Source organism: Neolamprologus multifasciatus, chromosome 22 (genome assembly GCF_963576455.1).
Source record: "Neolamprologus multifasciatus chromosome 22, fNeoMul1.2, whole genome shotgun sequence".
In the NCBI taxonomy this organism is placed as follows: domain Eukaryota; kingdom Metazoa; phylum Chordata; class Actinopteri; order Cichliformes; family Cichlidae; genus Neolamprologus; species Neolamprologus multifasciatus.
Genome location: NC_140459.1, coordinates 17204915 through 17223348, shown reverse-complemented (window position 1 = coordinate 17223348; position 18434 = coordinate 17204915). Strand labels below are relative to the sequence as shown.

The 18434-nt window shown below is 41.8% G+C and overlaps 1 protein-coding gene across 7 annotated transcripts in view; it reads left to right on the top strand.

Annotated features, from left to right (window-relative positions):
- The first annotated feature begins 509 nt into the window (after window positions 1-509).
- Window positions 510-18434, top strand: part of tpd52 (tumor protein D52) — a 20209-nt gene continuing 2284 nt past the window's right edge. Inside the window, exons 1-7 of one of the 7 annotated variants that reach the window (XM_085149817.1) lie at window positions 677-920; window positions 954-9119; window positions 13453-13583; window positions 14378-14526; window positions 14999-15100; window positions 16516-16557; window positions 17363-17411. In XM_085149817.1, coding sequence (XP_085005943.1) covers window positions 8996-9119; window positions 13453-13583; window positions 14378-14526; window positions 14999-15100; window positions 16516-16557; window positions 17363-17411 — 597 coding nt within the window. In that variant the 5' untranslated portion in view covers window positions 677-920; window positions 954-8995. The other 6 variants (XM_085149822.1, XM_085149823.1, XM_085149816.1 and 3 more) reach the window with 6 other exon arrangements.

Below are 18434 nucleotides of genomic sequence, written 5' to 3'. Positions count from 1 at the left end.
ACAATCTGAACGGCTCCCAACAAACATAGATGTTTACATCAATGCTGTAACTGCAATAAGTTAGTTAATTAACCAATTCGCACTACAACCTGGTTTGCCTCTTACCTGTAATTATTTTTATTTAATTTAATAACTGTACAGTACTCTCTGTTTATAGTAACCATTGTCCTTAATGTAAATATGTAAGAAAAATTGTGTATGTTTCTGTTCCGTGTCCTGTGTACTGTTTGTTTGTATATTTGTCTTTTTGGCTGCTGTTACAACCAAATTTCCCCTTGTGGGACAATTAAAGGATTATTCTATTCTATTATTCTATTCTATTCTATATACGACTACACTATTGCAGATACATATACATTTTACATATACATATACATACTCTTGTTGTACAGTAAAAAAACAAACAAACAAAACAGAAACACAAATAATGACGTGTCCTTGCTTTGCATTGTTGTTGGGCTAAAACTTGATCCACGTGCTTGCTTCTGTTTACACTGCTGCGTGCTGACGTCACCGCGAACCCCACCCCGCACGGCGGGCTGCCTGGCAACATGAGGCAGAGAACAGGAAGACCCACAGCAGGAAAGTGAACAACCTGCGGACCCTGAGTAGAAATCGACGAGAAACAACGCTTTGGACGGACAATGGAGGATGCAGACAAAGGTAATTAAATCATCGACGTGTGCCAGTGTCGTAATAGATGTTTTAAAACTACTTTTTCCTTAGAGAAAAGTTAGCGGACTAGCTAACTTTGTGCTGTGACTCGAGTTAGTTCGTTGAGAGCATATGCTACCTCTCGCCATACGAATAAAGTGAGTTATTTTTGCGACGGACAACAGTTTGAAGAATTTGAAGAAGAAAATAACTTTTTTCAGCAGCACCACTGCAAGAGATTTCTAGAAAAATGACACGGAAGTGCGGTGTCACGCCACAATTTTCATTTTTTTTACCAGCATGTAAACCACCCATTACTTATTAGGTGAAACCATAAACGCACATTTTCAGTTTTTGTGTGAGTTAAAAACTTTGACAGGCAGTGAAGAAAAGCAGTAAAACACTAGTCAACAACATATTTTGTAACTGACGGCTTAGCCTGTAAGAATGGGTTACACCTGTTTGACAGCGCACTGCTATAACTAGTTCAGACAAGTCACGCTGTGCTCTTATGCTCTTTCAAATGGTTTTTTACACTGGAAAAAAAAGTTTTATTTTGAAATGTACGAACTCTTATTCTATGCCAAAGTGGTTGTGAGTTGTGGGTTTTGCTGATTTTTCTCGTGCCAAACTATAGCACAGTTCAGTTAACCACAGGTATCCTGAGTGTCTTCTACCTGCATTTCTGTCTTTCACCTCGTTCCTCTTCCTGCACGTTTGCTTTCCTATCAAGCAGCTGTTCTGCTCTCTTATGTACTTAAACACAACTGCTCCTGTCTCAAGTCCATATGTCTTTGCTGGAGTACAGAAAAGTCGATATTTGCACACAAAAAAGCTTGTATGTCCAACGTTTTGTGATTTTACTCATAAACAGCATAATCCATTCTTCTCTGATCTTTGTATTATTTTATTCTACTTCATTTGCACTAAAGTGCTTGTGGAAAGAAGCAAAGCATCTGAGTTTTATTTGTTAATTTAAAATGTCATGTTGGAATTTGCAGCACAAACAACCTTCACCCTCCTCTGGGTTCTCAAAAGTAATTTTCTGATGGTTGAAAGTTGTTTTGTGTTTTGTGTTTTTTTTTTTTTTTTTCTTTTTCTTCTTCTTCCCTTTTTAATAACGCAGAGAGAGAAAGCCAGAACAAATGTTGCGTATGAACACCAGAATTATTGATGTAACTGGTTCCTGATTGATAATTTGTGCTTCTCCATATCAGAAGAAATGAGGTGTGTTTCTGCATCACTTTCTGTGTTGCTGCCAGTGGACACAATAGAAAAGAATGCTTTACTTGGCTTTAAATGCCACGCTTGTGAAGCCCATTCCTGAATTAGAGTTGCAGGTCCTGAACACATCCTTAAGTAAATGGTATCTTAGTAACTGTTTGATCTGGGTTCTCTTTGCTCATAAAGGTTTCTTGTGGTATGCTTTGGAGGGTTTTCCCTTCCCACATGACATGTTTTTTCACTGTGTGCGTGCAGCGGATGCACCAGTAGATATCTTGTCTTTTAGTGGTTTTATAAGTCATTGTATGTGACCTTAAAAAACACACTTTGAAAAAAGGTGAATGCCAGATTTCTTTTAAGGCTGTGCACACTTGCACTACAGGCTATTGTTCATCAAAACTGCAATAAAACAGGCCTGTACCACAAGTAATCGCAAGAAAGTGAAATTGCATAGTTATCAGATAAAGGGGAAACTCTTTGCCAATCTCTAACTTTACTGCAGCCTTGAGGTGGTGTCTGTTTACCTCTCTAGGCAGCAAAAGTAAATGATCTGCCTCTTGAGATGTAATTTTATCACCTTAAATATCATCATAGGAACTGCTGTGCTCTCTGAATTTATAGTCACACTGCTGTACAGGCAGCCAAGTTTGTTTCAAGGTCAGACTTTTGGTATGGTAGCTCTATTTTACTACCATCTGTACCTGCATCCTCCTCGTGGAAGTTGAGGACGCTCAGTGACAAGTATTTGTTTGCTCCAATACAATAACCTCCCTTTACGTTATTTATTTATGTATTTATTTTAAGGGAGGGTTTCATAGGTTAGATGCTTCAATCCTTTTTCAGTAATTCAGGTAAAGCATTTGCAAATAACTTGGTGAACAGGTTTTTTGCAGGACCATGGTCGGAGAGTGCTCTGACTGGTGCCTCTCAAAGGAGTCTGCTCTCCCCTGATTGTGTGTCTCTGTGCAGATGACCTTTAGATAACAAACTTGTCTGTTTGTGTCCTCCCTTTTTCTTGCAGTATTATGTTATTTTTTCCATAGTCAATGTTTTTTTTCCCACTTAAACTCAGGTTCAGTGAAATTTGTGGTTGACTCAGATGTGCCTTATGATCTTGTCAATCTTGATTTGCCTGAACCTAAATGCCTTCTCACTCAGTCATATTGTTCCAGGTCAATGTCAAGGACTGTAGAAAGTTTTTGTACTTCAGACTAACTTTTATTGTTGTTTTGAATGTTGCCTGTTTCATTGTCTGCATACAGGCTTGTGGCTTGAATCAGTTCAGAAAGGACGTGGTCAGGTTCACCAGCCCGTGTTGTTTTTCAGCTGCCCGGTCTAATGAGATTGATCAGGAGCAGAAGCCAACATTTTTTGGCTTTATTAGATTTCTGTGATGCACAACTGTCTGCTTTCAGCTGTCAGAGGAAGTCTCTCACAAACAACATCCCCACCCCAGTAATGCAGATCCGGTCGTTTGAGCTGGAAATACATTCAGCACATCCAAATCATACTTTAAAAGCTGCAAACACTGCATGTGTTTATGTAAAGGTTTGCTATGATTTGTTCAGTCATGCCAACAAATGTCATATTGGGCTACAAGCTGTGTCAGTCTGGCCTGGACCTCCCATTTAGTGAAAACCAGATGTGTGTTTACCAAAACCATTAGTATTTGAAGTCTACTCAGAAATACACCTGTCAGCAGTCATGGCTGTTGTAGATCATTTTAAAAGGACTTTTTGAAGGGTTTGATGTATGTGAGAAGCTGTAGCCTTGAAAGCTGTAACTTTGAATGTTGGTGTCGCCAGGTTTGCACATTTCATTTCAAAGATTAAAGGGAACACCAGCTGTCTATTTGAAAACTTTGTATGTGGACCTGATAGTTGCCTGAAAGAAAACGTTGGGAAATATGGTATAAGATACTTTATGCTGGTCCAAAAAGTCTGAAGTTTGAGAGAATACTCAGGCAAACATGCTTTTAACCTAAATATATACATCACAATGCAATGCATTTAATATTTATCTGAATTGTTTGAAGATTCAGCAGTAAAATGCAGTGATCAGGCTCTGTTAAACTGAACGAAAAAGAAACTCAAAGGTCATTAAATTCCACTACTTTCAGTACAGCTTTATGGAGAATTTTTCACCGACTTGTGAGATTTGGCCAAGCAGCACTCTCACCTGCCTGGTAGTTTACTTTCCAGTGAAAGACTGCAGACAGAAACTTTGATAAACTATTTAAAAGAAAGTTCAGTAGAGATATAAATTATTACTCCCAATTAACCAAAAGTTCTTTTTTTATTTCAGGTTACTTCTGTCCCTGCTTTCATTATCTTTTAATTGGTACCTTACATGACTGTAGAAGGTTTGGCAGACCCTTTGTTCCTGTCCGATACCTGCTGTTTTCATCTAAACTCCATCACTTCAGTTATTTAAGGTTTTGTAACACAATCAGGGAAAAACTTAAACTTTTAGCGTTTATTGGTCATCTTAAGCCCGGCTAAGATGTATAATGACTGCAGAAAGTTTTGGTTTCATTACTTTTTTAATGTGCTGTACTACCATGCTGCTCTATACACCATGTCCTGTATTTGTAGTGCAAATAGAGTAAGATGGTGAATCTGTTTTGGAAGTAGGCCACACAGCAACAGCTTTCTAATCTGTTGCCATACATTAGACCTTGTATTTGGAGAAACAACCCATTTTTAGTGTTTACCGTTGTTTGAAAGATGAGAGGATTGACACCCTTTTCCAGTTTGAATGGTTCATGTACAGTTGTGTTGTGGGTCGTTTAGCTGTTTCCAGTTGTTTCCAGTTGTTTCCAGTTGTGCGCTAACCATCTGTAAGCAGCTGCTTCACATTTAAGCAACAGATCGAGAGGAGATTTTTTTTTTCCAGCCTGTCAGACTAACTTTAATCAGCTTTCATCTCCATGTTTGTCTTAAGTCGTGTAGCCAAGAGTCTAGATTGAATGCACATGTACAGTATTGGTGTCCATCTGAGGTGTAGCCACTTCCCATCATGCACATCTCATGCTTTGTGGGCCTAGTCAAAGTATCCACAGTTATCCATGTCTCATGATTCCTGTTTAGGCTAATCGTGTGACAGGCTCTGCTTTGAATAGTAAGGTAATTGATCGTGCACTGTTCTTCATTAGCCGCTCTAAAATGGCTGTTTGTTTGTGTTTACGGTCACAGTCGCGGCAGGGGTTGATTTGTGTTTCTGTTTGTCTTATAAATCAAATGGGATGCTTTAATGGCATGAACTTATTCTGTGAAAATGTCTGGTTTGTGACCTTGACTTTCATCATTTTTAATAATATAGCTATACAAGCGTACTGGTTTGTGTGCACGTGTGTCTGTATGTGTTGTTTTAACAAGTATCACATGGATTAGGGGCTCCACTGATCAGGAGGGCTGCGGAGTTATGTTGAGTTCATCATGTTGGGAGGCCTGTCCAGTCTAGCTAAGAGAGATACTGTTTGCTAAGATATAAAAATGAGTGTGCTGGTTCGATCCGTTTCAGTACAGAAGGATTCTTGTAGAAAAGTATTTGTGCTTGCATCTTAACGAGGACCTCTTGTATTCATATTTACCTCTATATTTGTATTCTGAGACTTCCCAGTTTAAGAAAATATTTTTTTCTGCTAAACCGACCCCGTCATACAGGCTTTCAGCTCATATTCTGCCCAAAACAATCACTTTCAGCTCTTTCACATTTCCTTCTGATTACCCGTCCCTCGTCTGGCTTCCACAAAGTGAACCACAAAGTCTTTGTGAACACTACTTCCTCTTTTTGGGAGTATGCAAAGTCACAAAAACAAACCTACTGAGGGACGTAATTTCTTATTGTTTATGTTGTGGCTGACTTGTGGGGAATGTCATAAAATGCCAGTTGAGAGGGGAAAATATCTGTTGTCAGGAAATCCCAAAGTTACAGAAGCCAGAGAAATATTACCTGCAGCCGCCAAGTGAATGTGTAATGACTCTCAGCACTGGAGGCTGTTTGTATGCCGGAATACTTGAAGAAGTGCCAGTAATACTAATCATTTAGACTGTTTTAAGAGAATGTGTTCGTACATTTACTGAGACGTTTATATTGGACTGTTGTTTGCACGTTGAGGCTTGATAGTTTGCCTTGAGCGACTGCAAACGCATTACTTCTGGGTTGACTTTGCTAAATAGAAAAGCTGTGTTGTGGAGCCTGTCTAGTGTAGCTGTAGTGTTATGCTAGTTAGCCTTATATGACCAACAACTTATTTTACAGACTTGTCATGTGTACTGTAGGGTTTGCTGTTACATTGAAACTCATCATCTCCCTGTCACCATCATTGTAATACCTCTGCTGCCATGATGGGGGTTCTTTGATACTGAGTTACTCTTAGTCACCTGTTTTCCTCAAATGGAAAAAATGAACATGTTCATCACTTTGATGTACAGTTAAGTAGAAAAATAAGTACATCCCATTAAGATTATGTCTTTGAAACATTGCTTACAGTTGAAAATGAGATCAGACCATAACTATGACCTGCTTATTCAGCAAGTGCTGTGTTTTTTTTTTTATTTGTATTTTTTCTTTTTAACGTGTGGGATGCCATCAGACCAAGAGCTTTAGAAAAAAAAAATCTGGATTCGTTTTAGTCTGATGAGGATTTAAAAAGGATCTCCAAATTGTTTGAAAGTGGAAAATGTGTCACTACTGCTGGTGCAGATTTCAACCGTTTTCCTATCTGCCCAACCAAACAGCAGACCAACCAAAAAACATCACCACAGTGTCTGCAGGTAGCTCAAAGCGCATTCATCTACAGTGAGAACGAGAGGGCAAACATTCACATGGGAGGCTTTCCCACAAACTAGCCTTTGATTCTAAGAAGGCAGAATTTGAGTTTCCTTGTGAACATGCAGGAAACGGATCAGGCCTGTGGATTAAAAGGCGCAGAAGAGCCTCGTATCTTACAGTAAGGTTGGTGGTGCAAAATGTTGATTTGCTTTGCTGCCTCAGAAACTGAGCAACTTGATGAGTTCGGTCTAATATCAAAGACTCTTTTTTTTTTCAATATGAGTTTTCTTGCTGTGTTTAACTTTATCCACAGATACTGATTTAAAGAGACTCAAATGTTGGGTTGTACAAAATATGTAGGAGGAAAAATGTCAACTTTTTTTTTTTACTCTAGTTAATCGTGGAATTTGTCCCCTAGTGTTTCAATACTTTCAGGAGAGCACCGCTCCTTCTCTCTAAATGTAAGGCATTTCCTGGAGAGGATCAAGCAGACATGCACGTCTGGCTTTCTGCACAGAAGAATGGTGGCTGCACAGGCCTGAAGGGAGCTCGTGATTTATGTACATCATTTTTAAATTCTCCTTGTGAATATTTCTGTACTAATATGCTAATTTTCCCCGCAGCGATACCTTTGCAGAGTTTAAATCTTTACCACTTCAATTTTAATGCTGCTCGATACCGGTGCTGCAGCACATCTCTCCAATGTTATCGAGTAATTTTAGGGCAATTTTACATCCGTGGTTGAGTCTGCTGGGATTACTTATTATACATCAGGGAAGAAATAAAAAATTGTAAATCTACTGAAGTGTTTTGGGCTTTCCCCAAAGGAAAATCACCAGGGTAGTAATTGAAATATATTTGAATGCATTTCTTTAAAGAGGGGGTTGATATAACCCTTTCTGTTTTCCCTCTGATTGCCTGGGTAGCCCCTCCCCCTGCAAATTGCACATTTGCTTAAATATAAAATACATTTTTGATTATTAAATGTCCAGAGCTAACAGGAAAGTCTTCGTCTGACACGTCTGTTAACTAAAGGTAAATTACTAGGTGGGTAACTGAGCTGATAACCACCAGACCTCAGTTTCAAACCAGTAAAAACTCAGTATATGATCTTGCTTTGAGTCGGCTTCACTCTGTTTAAACTAGCCGATGTTTGTTTTGTACCTCCTTCCACAATGCTCTCGAGCTCTTTCAGGGATTCTGTCCGTTCATCGTCATAAAACTTGTGCTGCTTTTCTTTTTCAACGCAACCTTGAAAGCTTCAGTGTCTAATATGTTGCCATCTACGCTGCTTTTTGCACGTTTGATTGAAATGTGACATGGATTGCACTTATGTTTTCCTCTCTTTGTGCAGCCTAAATACCTGCTTTATGTCACGGCTCTGTGCCGTGTCGTAACGCAAAAGAAAAAGTCTGCTTTCAGGCGAGGAAAAACTCGATTCAAAGAGTTTGTTTTCATGTGATGAAGGTCTTGCATTACAGGAGCTTTCTAGTTCAGAGAATGCCATTGTGGCAAGCAGTTTGTGTGAGTACACAATCTAGAACTTGTTCCCTCTACCACTTCGCGTAGCCTCTGGCACCCTCTCTTCTCCTTTCTAGCTGACTAGCATTACCGCTGCTTCAAGCTGGACTGTCCACCCTGGATTAGAGCTTTGCTGTAATCTGGGACACTGCAGATTATGCTTTTCATCTAATGCGCCCCTACACAATCACATCACATGACCGGCCCACACAAATGGGGTCGCTCTCATGTCCTCCTCGATTGACAGGCTGGGAAGCGAGGGAGGGCGGGAACAGCGGTGGAACCCGAGAGTATTGGAACAGCAGTACCGTGCGGTATCGCAACAGCAGCTAGGCACACAAAAATGACAGCGATGGCGCTCACGGTCTGCAGGATGGACTAAGAACTGACCTTTGGGATTATAGTGGAGAGGAAGTGGGAGGGTGTGTTTTTTGTGTGTCTGTGTGTGTGAGCCGGCTACAACAGCTGCTTGAGGGGACAGGTAACTTATTAACGGCAGGACGGGAGCAAAGGGCTCACTACACCTTGGCCCAAAACAGAAACCGATATTTAGAAATTGGAATCACTGTAGTCACTCTCACCTTGTGACTACCTGAGGGCCGATACAAAACCTCCTTCCTTGTGCATGCACACACTCGGACACTCGAGTGTGTCTCCGCATGTCTAGTAAAGAAGGAAACGGACACAAGCAGCACGCGCCTGGGTCACATGCAAACAATCAGCAATAAGCACTCGGCTGGCTCTGCTTAGGTAGTGCTGGTAAAAAGGAGGTGGTAGTCGCTCCGGCCAGCGACACGCTGAAAGCTGTAAAGAATAAAACATGGACCCTCTGGAGGAATACCGCTCTCCGTTTGACTTTGAACAAGGAGTCAACACCAGCTATCTCTACCTCTCCCCAGCCTTAAGCGACACACCGCCCAGCTCGCCAGCTGTCAAAACCAGAGGTAATCACAAGGAGAGAAGGGAGAGGCCGAGTGAAGGGTGTGTGTTTTTCGTGTGTGCCTGCTGGATAAAAAGACAAAACATGGGTTTGGTTCATTGAACAGGAAGAATTTGGGGTGGGGGCACAAACTGGAGGGGGAGGGAACAAATGATGATTGTTGGCGATGCGTATGACATCATTCTCTCAATTTAGATGTTTCTAGATCTCAGTGTTGATTTCAGACCATCATAACTCTTTAAACTTCAGTCATAATTATGCTGCTGTACCACACGGCGCGCCGTGCCCTCACTGCTCTCCGCGTTTTCCTTCTTTTTCCTAGAAATGTAGAAAATAAGGATGCAATGACTGTAAAACTGTCCGTTTTTCTGTTTTTGGGGAAAAAGAGAAGTATTCGCTGCAGTAGTTTAAAGTTATTCAGCTCTTTATCACGCTGTCTTTGAACATTTATCCAGTCGAGTTAGATATAAACAGAAAAAGACAGAACAAGATGGACACAGAGTGAGGTACACAGGACAGTTTGTACCATAAGTTATTGGGTGACATTTTTGCAACGTCCAGTACAGACTGTCCATATCAAGTTGTGCTTTGATTTTGTCTCATTTTTACAATTAAGCCTTTCCAACGAGTTCTCACAGGCAGCAGTGTGTGCAGTTTTGTGTGAATTCATTATTCTTTCCTTTGCGTCATGAAGATGATTAAGAGTTTTAGTTTTGTACGGTTTAGTCTTGAGTTTGGTTCTTTCTAGAGTCTCTGAGTCTGATATTAATTTCCTTTCATGTCTCGTCCCTGTGTTCTGTCCTCGGTGTCTCCTGTGGATGTCAGTCTTGTTGTCATGTCCCATTGGTCATAGTCTGCGTCTCTATGTTCTGTCTTTAGCGTTTCCTTAGGTTGCCCTGCCTGTCTTATTTCTTCCTCTCCCTCTCTCCATGTCTTAGTCATGTCTCTGTGTTCTGTCTCCTGTATCTGTTTCCATGTTATTTGTCTCCCCACTCTGCCACGTGCTTCCGTGTCCGTTTACCTCCTGTCCTACTGTCAAGCTTTCATGTCCTCGTCTGGGTCGCTATGTGTATGTCACTTCCTGTTTTATTTTGACGGTGCCTCGTCTCATGTGTGTTATGCTCAGTTTTGCTTCTCCTGTTCTGTTACTCAGATTTGTTCCAGCTGTGTTTCCACCTGTTGCCCTTCCCTTCGTTGTCCTGTGAATTAAATTCCTCATCTTCCTCTGTTCCTTGTCACGACATCGTCAGCTCCCTGGCTGTGTGCGTGCTCCATGTGTCTTACTGTTCCCAGGTCCTCGTAGTTTCTGTTCATGCTGAGGTTTTTATGCCTCAAGTTCTTTAACGCTAGCACTGTTGAAAGTTGCAAATAACACAGAATGGGTTTAGTGCCTCGACGCAGCTGGATGCTTCTTTTAATACAAGCTCTAATTCTAAGTATTTCCTTAATAGGAGAGTTTTGATTGTTGGTATCCGGATCGCTGACTGTCACATTTCCTGTCGTGTTCGCTTGCGTGTTTGTTTACATAATAAGGTGGCCAATATTTTAGGCACCACGATTTCAGAAAAAACCGCACATATCAGTCAAGTTGCCGCTTTTATATTAAATGTCATCATTTTACCCTGCTGAGCATTTATGCTAAATTTCCTTCTAATTGGTTATGGTTGACAGTGTGCTCGGTGACCTTTAACCTTTGACTAACAGTATTAATTCACTCTTGAGTCCAATTAAACCTCTGTGCAAAATTGATGAAATTTCCATGAGGCGTTTGAGGTAGGTCGTATTTATGAGAATAAGTTTGACAGAGAGAGAGAGATGGAAAATCTTAAAGGATGTTCCTCGTCATGTTTGGAGCTGTTTGTGTGCAGACACACACACAAAAGTGTGCAAGGATTAAGTTTGATATAACTCAAATGAGGTGAACAAATAGCTTCCTATGCACACTGTCATTCTCGTCTTATTCTTTCGTAACATTCTGGTTGTGTAATACAACGTTATTGATTTCCATGTTTATTGGTGTGTCGTCTGGCCCTTTATGAAAGCTGCATTAGCGTGGTTACCGCTAGTCAATGACTAGGCGGCATCGCTGCTTTCCTTTTGGGTCGTTATCACAGGAAAAGAGGGACAATCAAAAAGCTCGTGGTCTCTATTTAAGTGCACGTCTTCGTCGTTGCTACAGTACTGACAGACACACAGTTGGGTGCTCATAGGGCAGGATTGTTAAGAGGAAATGAGCTCAAACCATAGAGGTTGGGCAGGGATGTGGGTGAGTATGCAGTTTGATGTCGCAAGCCAAACTTCTGCCTACACTCGCATATAAACTTCTCTATTTGTTTCTCTCTCTGACTCTCCCTTTGTTTCTTTTTTTTCCTCTCATGCTCTTAGCACCTACTGATGGAAACACACCTACAAGACATTTACAGAGGTGCCCAGAATTTTACATAACCCGATGTGCTTGAAGAAAATGAGTTCCTGGGCAGCATATTGTAGGTTATCAAAACATTATGTGTACTAAAATTTAAAAAAGGGTGGTGTATTATTTTTTTCTTTATCTGGCTGAAGCACAGCCGTTATAACAGGAAGTGTCTATTGCAAAATTGTGATGTTGTAGTACGCAGGTTTGTCTGCATATATGGTGTCAGTGCTGTATCACTAGTAGAAAGAAGAGGGGGGTAAATTCAAAAGAGAGTGGAAAAGAGCTTAAGGGCAGATGAAGTGAAACACCCCACAGGAACAGAGGGGGTGGTTTCAGGACTGAGATCTAAATGAGAATTTCCTCTGTGCTTCTTTTTGCCTGATTACCATAATGCCCATCTCCGTTTCCTCGTCGAAACGATTTGCCTCGGATTTTCACTTCTCTCGCCAAAGCGTGTTTTGACATATAAATATTTGCACTTGTGAGGTGTCCAATCCGCTCGCCTTGTCCCCTGGCGTTAATTAAATGTAAAAGGAGAAGCAATTAATGGCACGGCTCCCTCAGCTCGTGATAATAATGTGTGTTTTGAAGGCAGAGGAACGTTATTTCATTAACGGCTCTCCAGACGGCGTGAGGCAATCCCGCTGTCTTTGTGGGAGTGTGCACTGCTAGATTTATGTGATTTTTTTTTTTCTTCTCTTTTTTCTGTCTCCATCTCACGTTTTCACAGTGGTCTGCATCGAAAGAGAGAAAGGGAGTCCTCAGTATTTGGAATGAAGTAGGAGGAGGAGGCTGGAGATGAAGATGTATTTCAAGTAACATTCCTTTTGGCGAGATTGCGCGTTTCACCACAGCCTCCGTGTGGAAACAAAATGTATCACCAGCTAAAATTATGTTGTGCGTTTTGCTGTTTATGCCAAATCCTGACCCCAGCTGGCTGACAGCTCAGTCACTGAGAGGAACATTTCCTATATTCATGCAGTGAACAGGTCAAACTAAAACAATTGGCTGCTGGCTGCTTACGTGACCACCTTCAAATGCAATTTTTCTTTTTAAATCCTAAATAATAATAAGCAGCTTCAAATACACAGAAGCTGCACCTGATGTCTTCATTTCACTCTTGCACTATTACATATATTTCACTGTTATTACATAATTATTACAACCCCAGTCTGCTGAGAAAATTGCACATGGCCAAATTCTCTTACTCGTTAGGTTGAGCCAACGCTTTAATGAAACTTACACTCTTCTCTGTTTTGTGTGATGGTTCTGCCTCCACGCTGAGGTAACAACACTGTATGTGTATGAAGTTCACTCCAGCAGTTCCTTTTTCTTGTATTCTTCCCCTCACACTGAGTTATTCAGCTCTGGGGTTTCCCCTTTTTCCTTTTTTTTTTCATACTCTCCTATTTTGGGTTTTGTGTCTATACTTTAACTTCCTTGAAATAATTTGACTAGATACCAAAAAAAGATAATGACCTCAGGGAGAGATTTTTGTTTCCCCTATTCCAGCTCACTTCTGGCCGAGAACATCCATATTGGGTGTCGTACTTTTGTTTCACAGATCCCAACAACTCCTCCTCTCACACTGTCTGAGCCGAGGATGTCTCCATCTAGAAAGTCCTTTGTATTATTGATGCGCTCTTGTTCCTGCTGAGCACAGCTCTGTCAGAGTCATCAACATCCAAGACAAGCTTGTACTCTATATGCCGTGTGTGTGTGTGAGGGAGATGGTATAGCTGGTCTGTGCAGGAAGAATTGTGGAAAGCTTCACTCCTTAATCTCTGTCACATGTTAAATCACCAGACATGTCTGTGCATCTTTAAAAAGAGATCACTTTATTAAATTTTGCACTTCTTGCTGAGTAAAAAACATTGTTTTCTTTTCTTTCTTTCTTTCTTTTCTTTTTTTTACCTCCCAGGTTCCCAGGGCCATCCGGACTCGGTCCCAGAGGTTGGAGAGGATGCAGTGACATCTGTTGGCGCTGCGTCCTCAACAACACCCGACTTGACAGAGGAAGAGCGTCAGGAGCTGCAGGAGGAGCTGGCTAAGGTCAGGAGGGGTCAAAGATTTAATAGAAGAGATGTTGGTCTGAGCGAGATAAACATTCACGCTCCCAGTTTGGGATAATCAGTTAACCTGACATGATGGACTGTGGGAGGAAGCCAGAGTACCCAGAGAGAGCCCACGCATGGGGGAACATGCCATGCTCTTTAACCACTGAGAAGCAAAGTTCAGGCCTTTTCACTTAAAAAACGGTTCACAGCTATTTAAAACAGCTGAATGTTGTTGCTCCAGGACCAGACCTGCTGGCGCGTGTGACCCGTGTACTAACGGCTCGGTCCTCTCTGCAGCTGCCTGGGTTCGATTCAGCCTCAGGGCCTTTGCTGCTGCCTGTCACCCGCCCTCTCTGGCTCCATGCTGTCCTGTCCGCCTCTAACAGATAAAGGCTAAAAGGCTCAAAAAATAATTTTTTTTAACGACTTATTTGGAGAACAGTCATTCTGTTCAGTTGATTTAAAGTATTTTGATCAAACGGCTCATTTGTCGAAGAATGTATTTACTGCAGATTTAATGAGATAATTTGTATTTGTAACAGCAGAACGGTGGTGTTTGTGGGGACTGGCTCCAGATAAATTGGAAATGTTGCCACGGTCATGCGGTTAAACAATGGTGGAGTTTTATGACCTGGAAAAAATGTGTTTTGAATTTGGGTCTTTTTATAATGGCAAATACTGGATGAGCCAGACTTTACATGTTGGGGTACAGATTTATATGTAGAATCAAATATGGTGTGTGTGTGTGTGTGTGTGTGTGTGTGTGTGTGTGTGTGTGTGTGTGTGTAGGTCGAAGATGAGATCCAGACTCTGTCCCAGGTGCTGGCATCCAAAGACAAGCAGCTGGCTGAAATTAAGAGGAAGCTGGGCATCACTCCTCTTAATGAGCTGAAACAGAACATCACCAAAACTTGGCAGGAGGTCACTGCCTCCACTGCGTAAGTACTGAGCTGCGCGCTTTTCACGATGCCTTCATGTCAGCCGACTGAAAGCGTTTGCTAAAGACTTTTTGTAGTATTTTTGTCCTTTTCCCGTCCTGATCGAGAGCTTTCTTATGCATCAACCCTGCACGTTTTCTCTAATTGCTCTGAAAATACGGATAACTGTCAGCGCTGTGGAGAAAACGCTCTTTCTGCGCTGAACGAGGAGAAAGCTGTCAGTGCTCCTGGCAGGCTGCCCGTGACCTGTTTGAAATTGTTCGATGGGATTCACATTGAAGGAAATGAGCAGAATTCTGATGCTCTCCCGCTTTTCTTTAAAATGAAAAAGACACTGAAGTTTACTTCTGACCTTGACGTGTCTCTTCAGGCTTTGATCCTTCAGTCTCTTTTCATCAGACTCATATCCTTTTTTTTTTTTCTTTTTTTTTTGGCCGCCCATCACTCCTCTTTCTCTCTCTCTCTGTTTCAGCTATAGGAGGACTTCTGAAACTCTGTCTCAGGCCAGTCTGAAGGCTACAGCAGCTTTCACAAATATGGGCTCAGCCATCACCCGGAAGCTCGAGGATGTCAGGTGAGTCAGACGGGGAGATGTCAGCGAATCATATTTTGTAATCCTTTGAAAAGCCACAGTAAAAATGGTTCCGCTGTGCTGCACCTGTCCATCATATCACATGTGATAGAAATGTGTTCCTGTAGCGGTTAGAAGGCCTGAGCTCCTCTTTTCCTTCTGTCCTTCCTCAGCGTTTTAGAGACCACACTCCTGTCTTTCTTTACTAACCACTAACAAAACTCTTTTTAACATGATTCAGAGTTTGTTTTTAAGGTGACAACTTTAAAACTGGGGACAGTGTGAGACAGCTCGCCTGCTTCCGTTCATAACGCACCCGCAGGCCCACATGAAACACATCTTTGTTTAAAGCATAAGCAGTGGCTTCCATATCTCCTGTATATCCATATTCTGCCTTTGTTTGTGTTAAACAAATGAGAAACGTGCGATAATCAGCATGGAAACAGCAGAAGTGGGAGTAACTTACAGCATTGCTTGGCTTTTGCAGGTCACACTATACATCTAATAAAGTTAGGTAAGACTGCTCACTTATTTAAGGCCAGTTAAAGGAGAAATAAATCTTTTTTTTCTTTTCATACCATCTTTGTGAAATGTGTTTGAATGTGGGACTGCAGGGGTCGTTCTTCTGATCGATTTCAATTTGCATGAATAACCTGGACATTTTCCTGCATGTTTTTTTTTTTTTTTTTTTTTAATCAAATTCTGCAGAATGAACTGAAATCAGGGGTGTTTTTATGCACTAAGGTGTTTTATTTAAATCGAATTAGCCTGTTGCACCACTTTGACCAGCTTCTTATTAAAGGGCATATGTTCCGGTGGGTTAGGTGTCAAACTGTGCGTTCAGAGCACCAAACGCAGCACTTCCTGTGAATTATTCCTGATTAAACCCGGTTTAAAAAAAAAAAAAATCAACAGCAGATTGTTGCATTTGAGATGTATCTCTTGTTGATCCTCCCTCTCGTGTCTTAGTGTGTCTCCCCTCCCCTGTCATCCTTCTCTCTGGATTACTGAGCCGCAAACAAGATTATTAGTCCTCTCAAAGCTGCAGTGTGCTGAGAAGAGCAGCCTCAAAGACTCGGGGCTGGTTGCCATGGGGGGGTGAGGGCTACTGAGGGCCTGACAGGGGTCAGAAGGGTGTGTGTGTGTGTGTGTGTGCATGTGTTGTCCTTTTGTGTGTGCGTGCGTTTGATGACATGATACTCACCCATAACTCACAGGATTAACACGTACCCGCTGTGTTAATACACAATCAATCTTAATTGGATAAAGTGGGATTTATAGGATTTATGCACTCGGTAGAATAAATGAGGGTTTGTGCTGTATGTTGTGCTCTCTCGCTCTGTGCATGCTCTGCTGCCGCTGTGCTAAGATGACCACTAACACTTCCTTCTTTTCTCCTCAATAATGCTGTCGGATAGCGTAAAGTCATTGCAGCACTCGGCTAGCATGCCCGTCATGAGGTAAGAGAACCCGAACCAGTCCGTGTGAATGTTGGAGGCTGCTCAGTGTCTGTGGGCGGCAGTAGACAGACAGAAGAGCGTGTTTCCTGTTAAATAAAATAAGACCTGACAGCGTACCCTAATAATACCGAGAGACCGCTGGTGAAAGCCACTTTATCTGCTATCAGTGAAGCTGCAGCTTTAATAATCTCGCTCCGCCAGGCCGCTGCTGTTTCGTCAGGCTCAGAGGTTTAACAGAAATCTAAAAAAAAAAAAGAAGAAGAAAATATGAAGATGCAGGGAAACGCCCACCTGCACAAACTGCTCGCCTGCTTTTTGTTTTTCTGCACTTGGAAAGAAAGTTCTGCCCTAAATATGGCTCTGCTGTCACAAAACCTGGACACACACACATGTAACACATGTTTATTTCTTATTTGGTCTGTAAATATAATCAAAAATTTCTCCCGGTGAATCCGAAAGTTCAGCTCGAGAGCGCACGCACACGAGAGGCTTTTCGGAAGACTGTCCTCTCGCCCTCTTCGCTCTGTATTCCCTTTGTGTGTTTGCATGAAAAACAAGCCCTCTTAGCACTTTCTCAGCTGAACAGAGAAGAATGGGGTCACTTTAGAAAATCCCGCATTGTGTGTATCGAGTATCAGATAACATGACCTTTAAAGGCGGTGCTTGCAGTGGGTGTCCTGCTCTATTTTCCTTTTGAAAGGAAGACGTGTCTGCATCTCGTCTGGGTGTGATTATGTGTGATAACTTCAGTCATCTTTTTTTTTTTTTTCTCTCCTCTCTGTCTTCTGTCTTTTTCCTTTCACAGAAACGCACCAACCTTCAGGTCGTTTGAGGAGAAAGTAGAGACTCTGAAGGTAACGGCTGGATAAAGGACCTTGATGCCGTCTGCAGACGTGCTTGTGTGGATGTAGAATGGCTAGGAGTCAGAAACGCACCATTATTCTGTGCACAAACTGTATTCCACTGCATTTTGGCATCACGCCGCAGTAATGAGGTCGCGTTCAGTTCGTCCTCTCTTTTCAGTGTCCGTGAAAAGAGGAATTCGGCTCTTAAATAACTTTTTAATCAAGCTTTAAAGTGGGCCTTTGTGGCTTCTGAGAGCACACGGTGTCCTTGGTTTCTTAGTTAGATCCAGCTGTCGCTCCACGTGTCTGGTTTAAATAATAAAAATTAGATAGTGGATGTCAAAAGGCTCAATTCGAGGCCTTAAAAAACAGTAGGTGATGTCAGATGCCCTCCCTGAATCAGTCCTGCCACTTATCCAGGCTTGGGACCAGCACTAGGGGTACAGGAGCTTTATGAACCCTCCTTTAGCAATAAAGGCTTTCAGTGTCCTTCATATCCTTAGTAGTGGAAGCTGTGACATTATTTGAGTCATTCAGGTCACAAAAATGTTGTGCAATATAAGTTCCCAGAGTTATTTAAGGGTCATGTAGCACTCTCACTGTTTTCAGCCTGGTTGCGTGTGACTGAATGTCGATGTATCTCCTACCGCATGGCAGGAGTTTGATGAGACGGTGTGCAGGGTGAGTTGGGTATCTGGTGACGTTAGTGGTCCTGTTTATGTAGCGGGCCTAGAAGATGTCACTGACTGCAGGTAGCTGGATCCCAATGATCTTATCATCCCAATTAGTGACCCACTGTGCACTGGTCTAAGTTAGTGGTGAGAAAAACACATTTCTGTGCTCTGGATGAGTCAGAAAATATCACACCTTCCACTACAAAGGATATGAAGCACAGCTTCTGTGCACACTCACATAAAATGATCCCCCTGAGTGCCCCCTACTGAAATCTGAGAGGTTGTCAGATGGTGATCATAAAATGATGGTTAAAAATATGCAGGGATTATAAAAATATAGCAGTAAAATGCAACATAT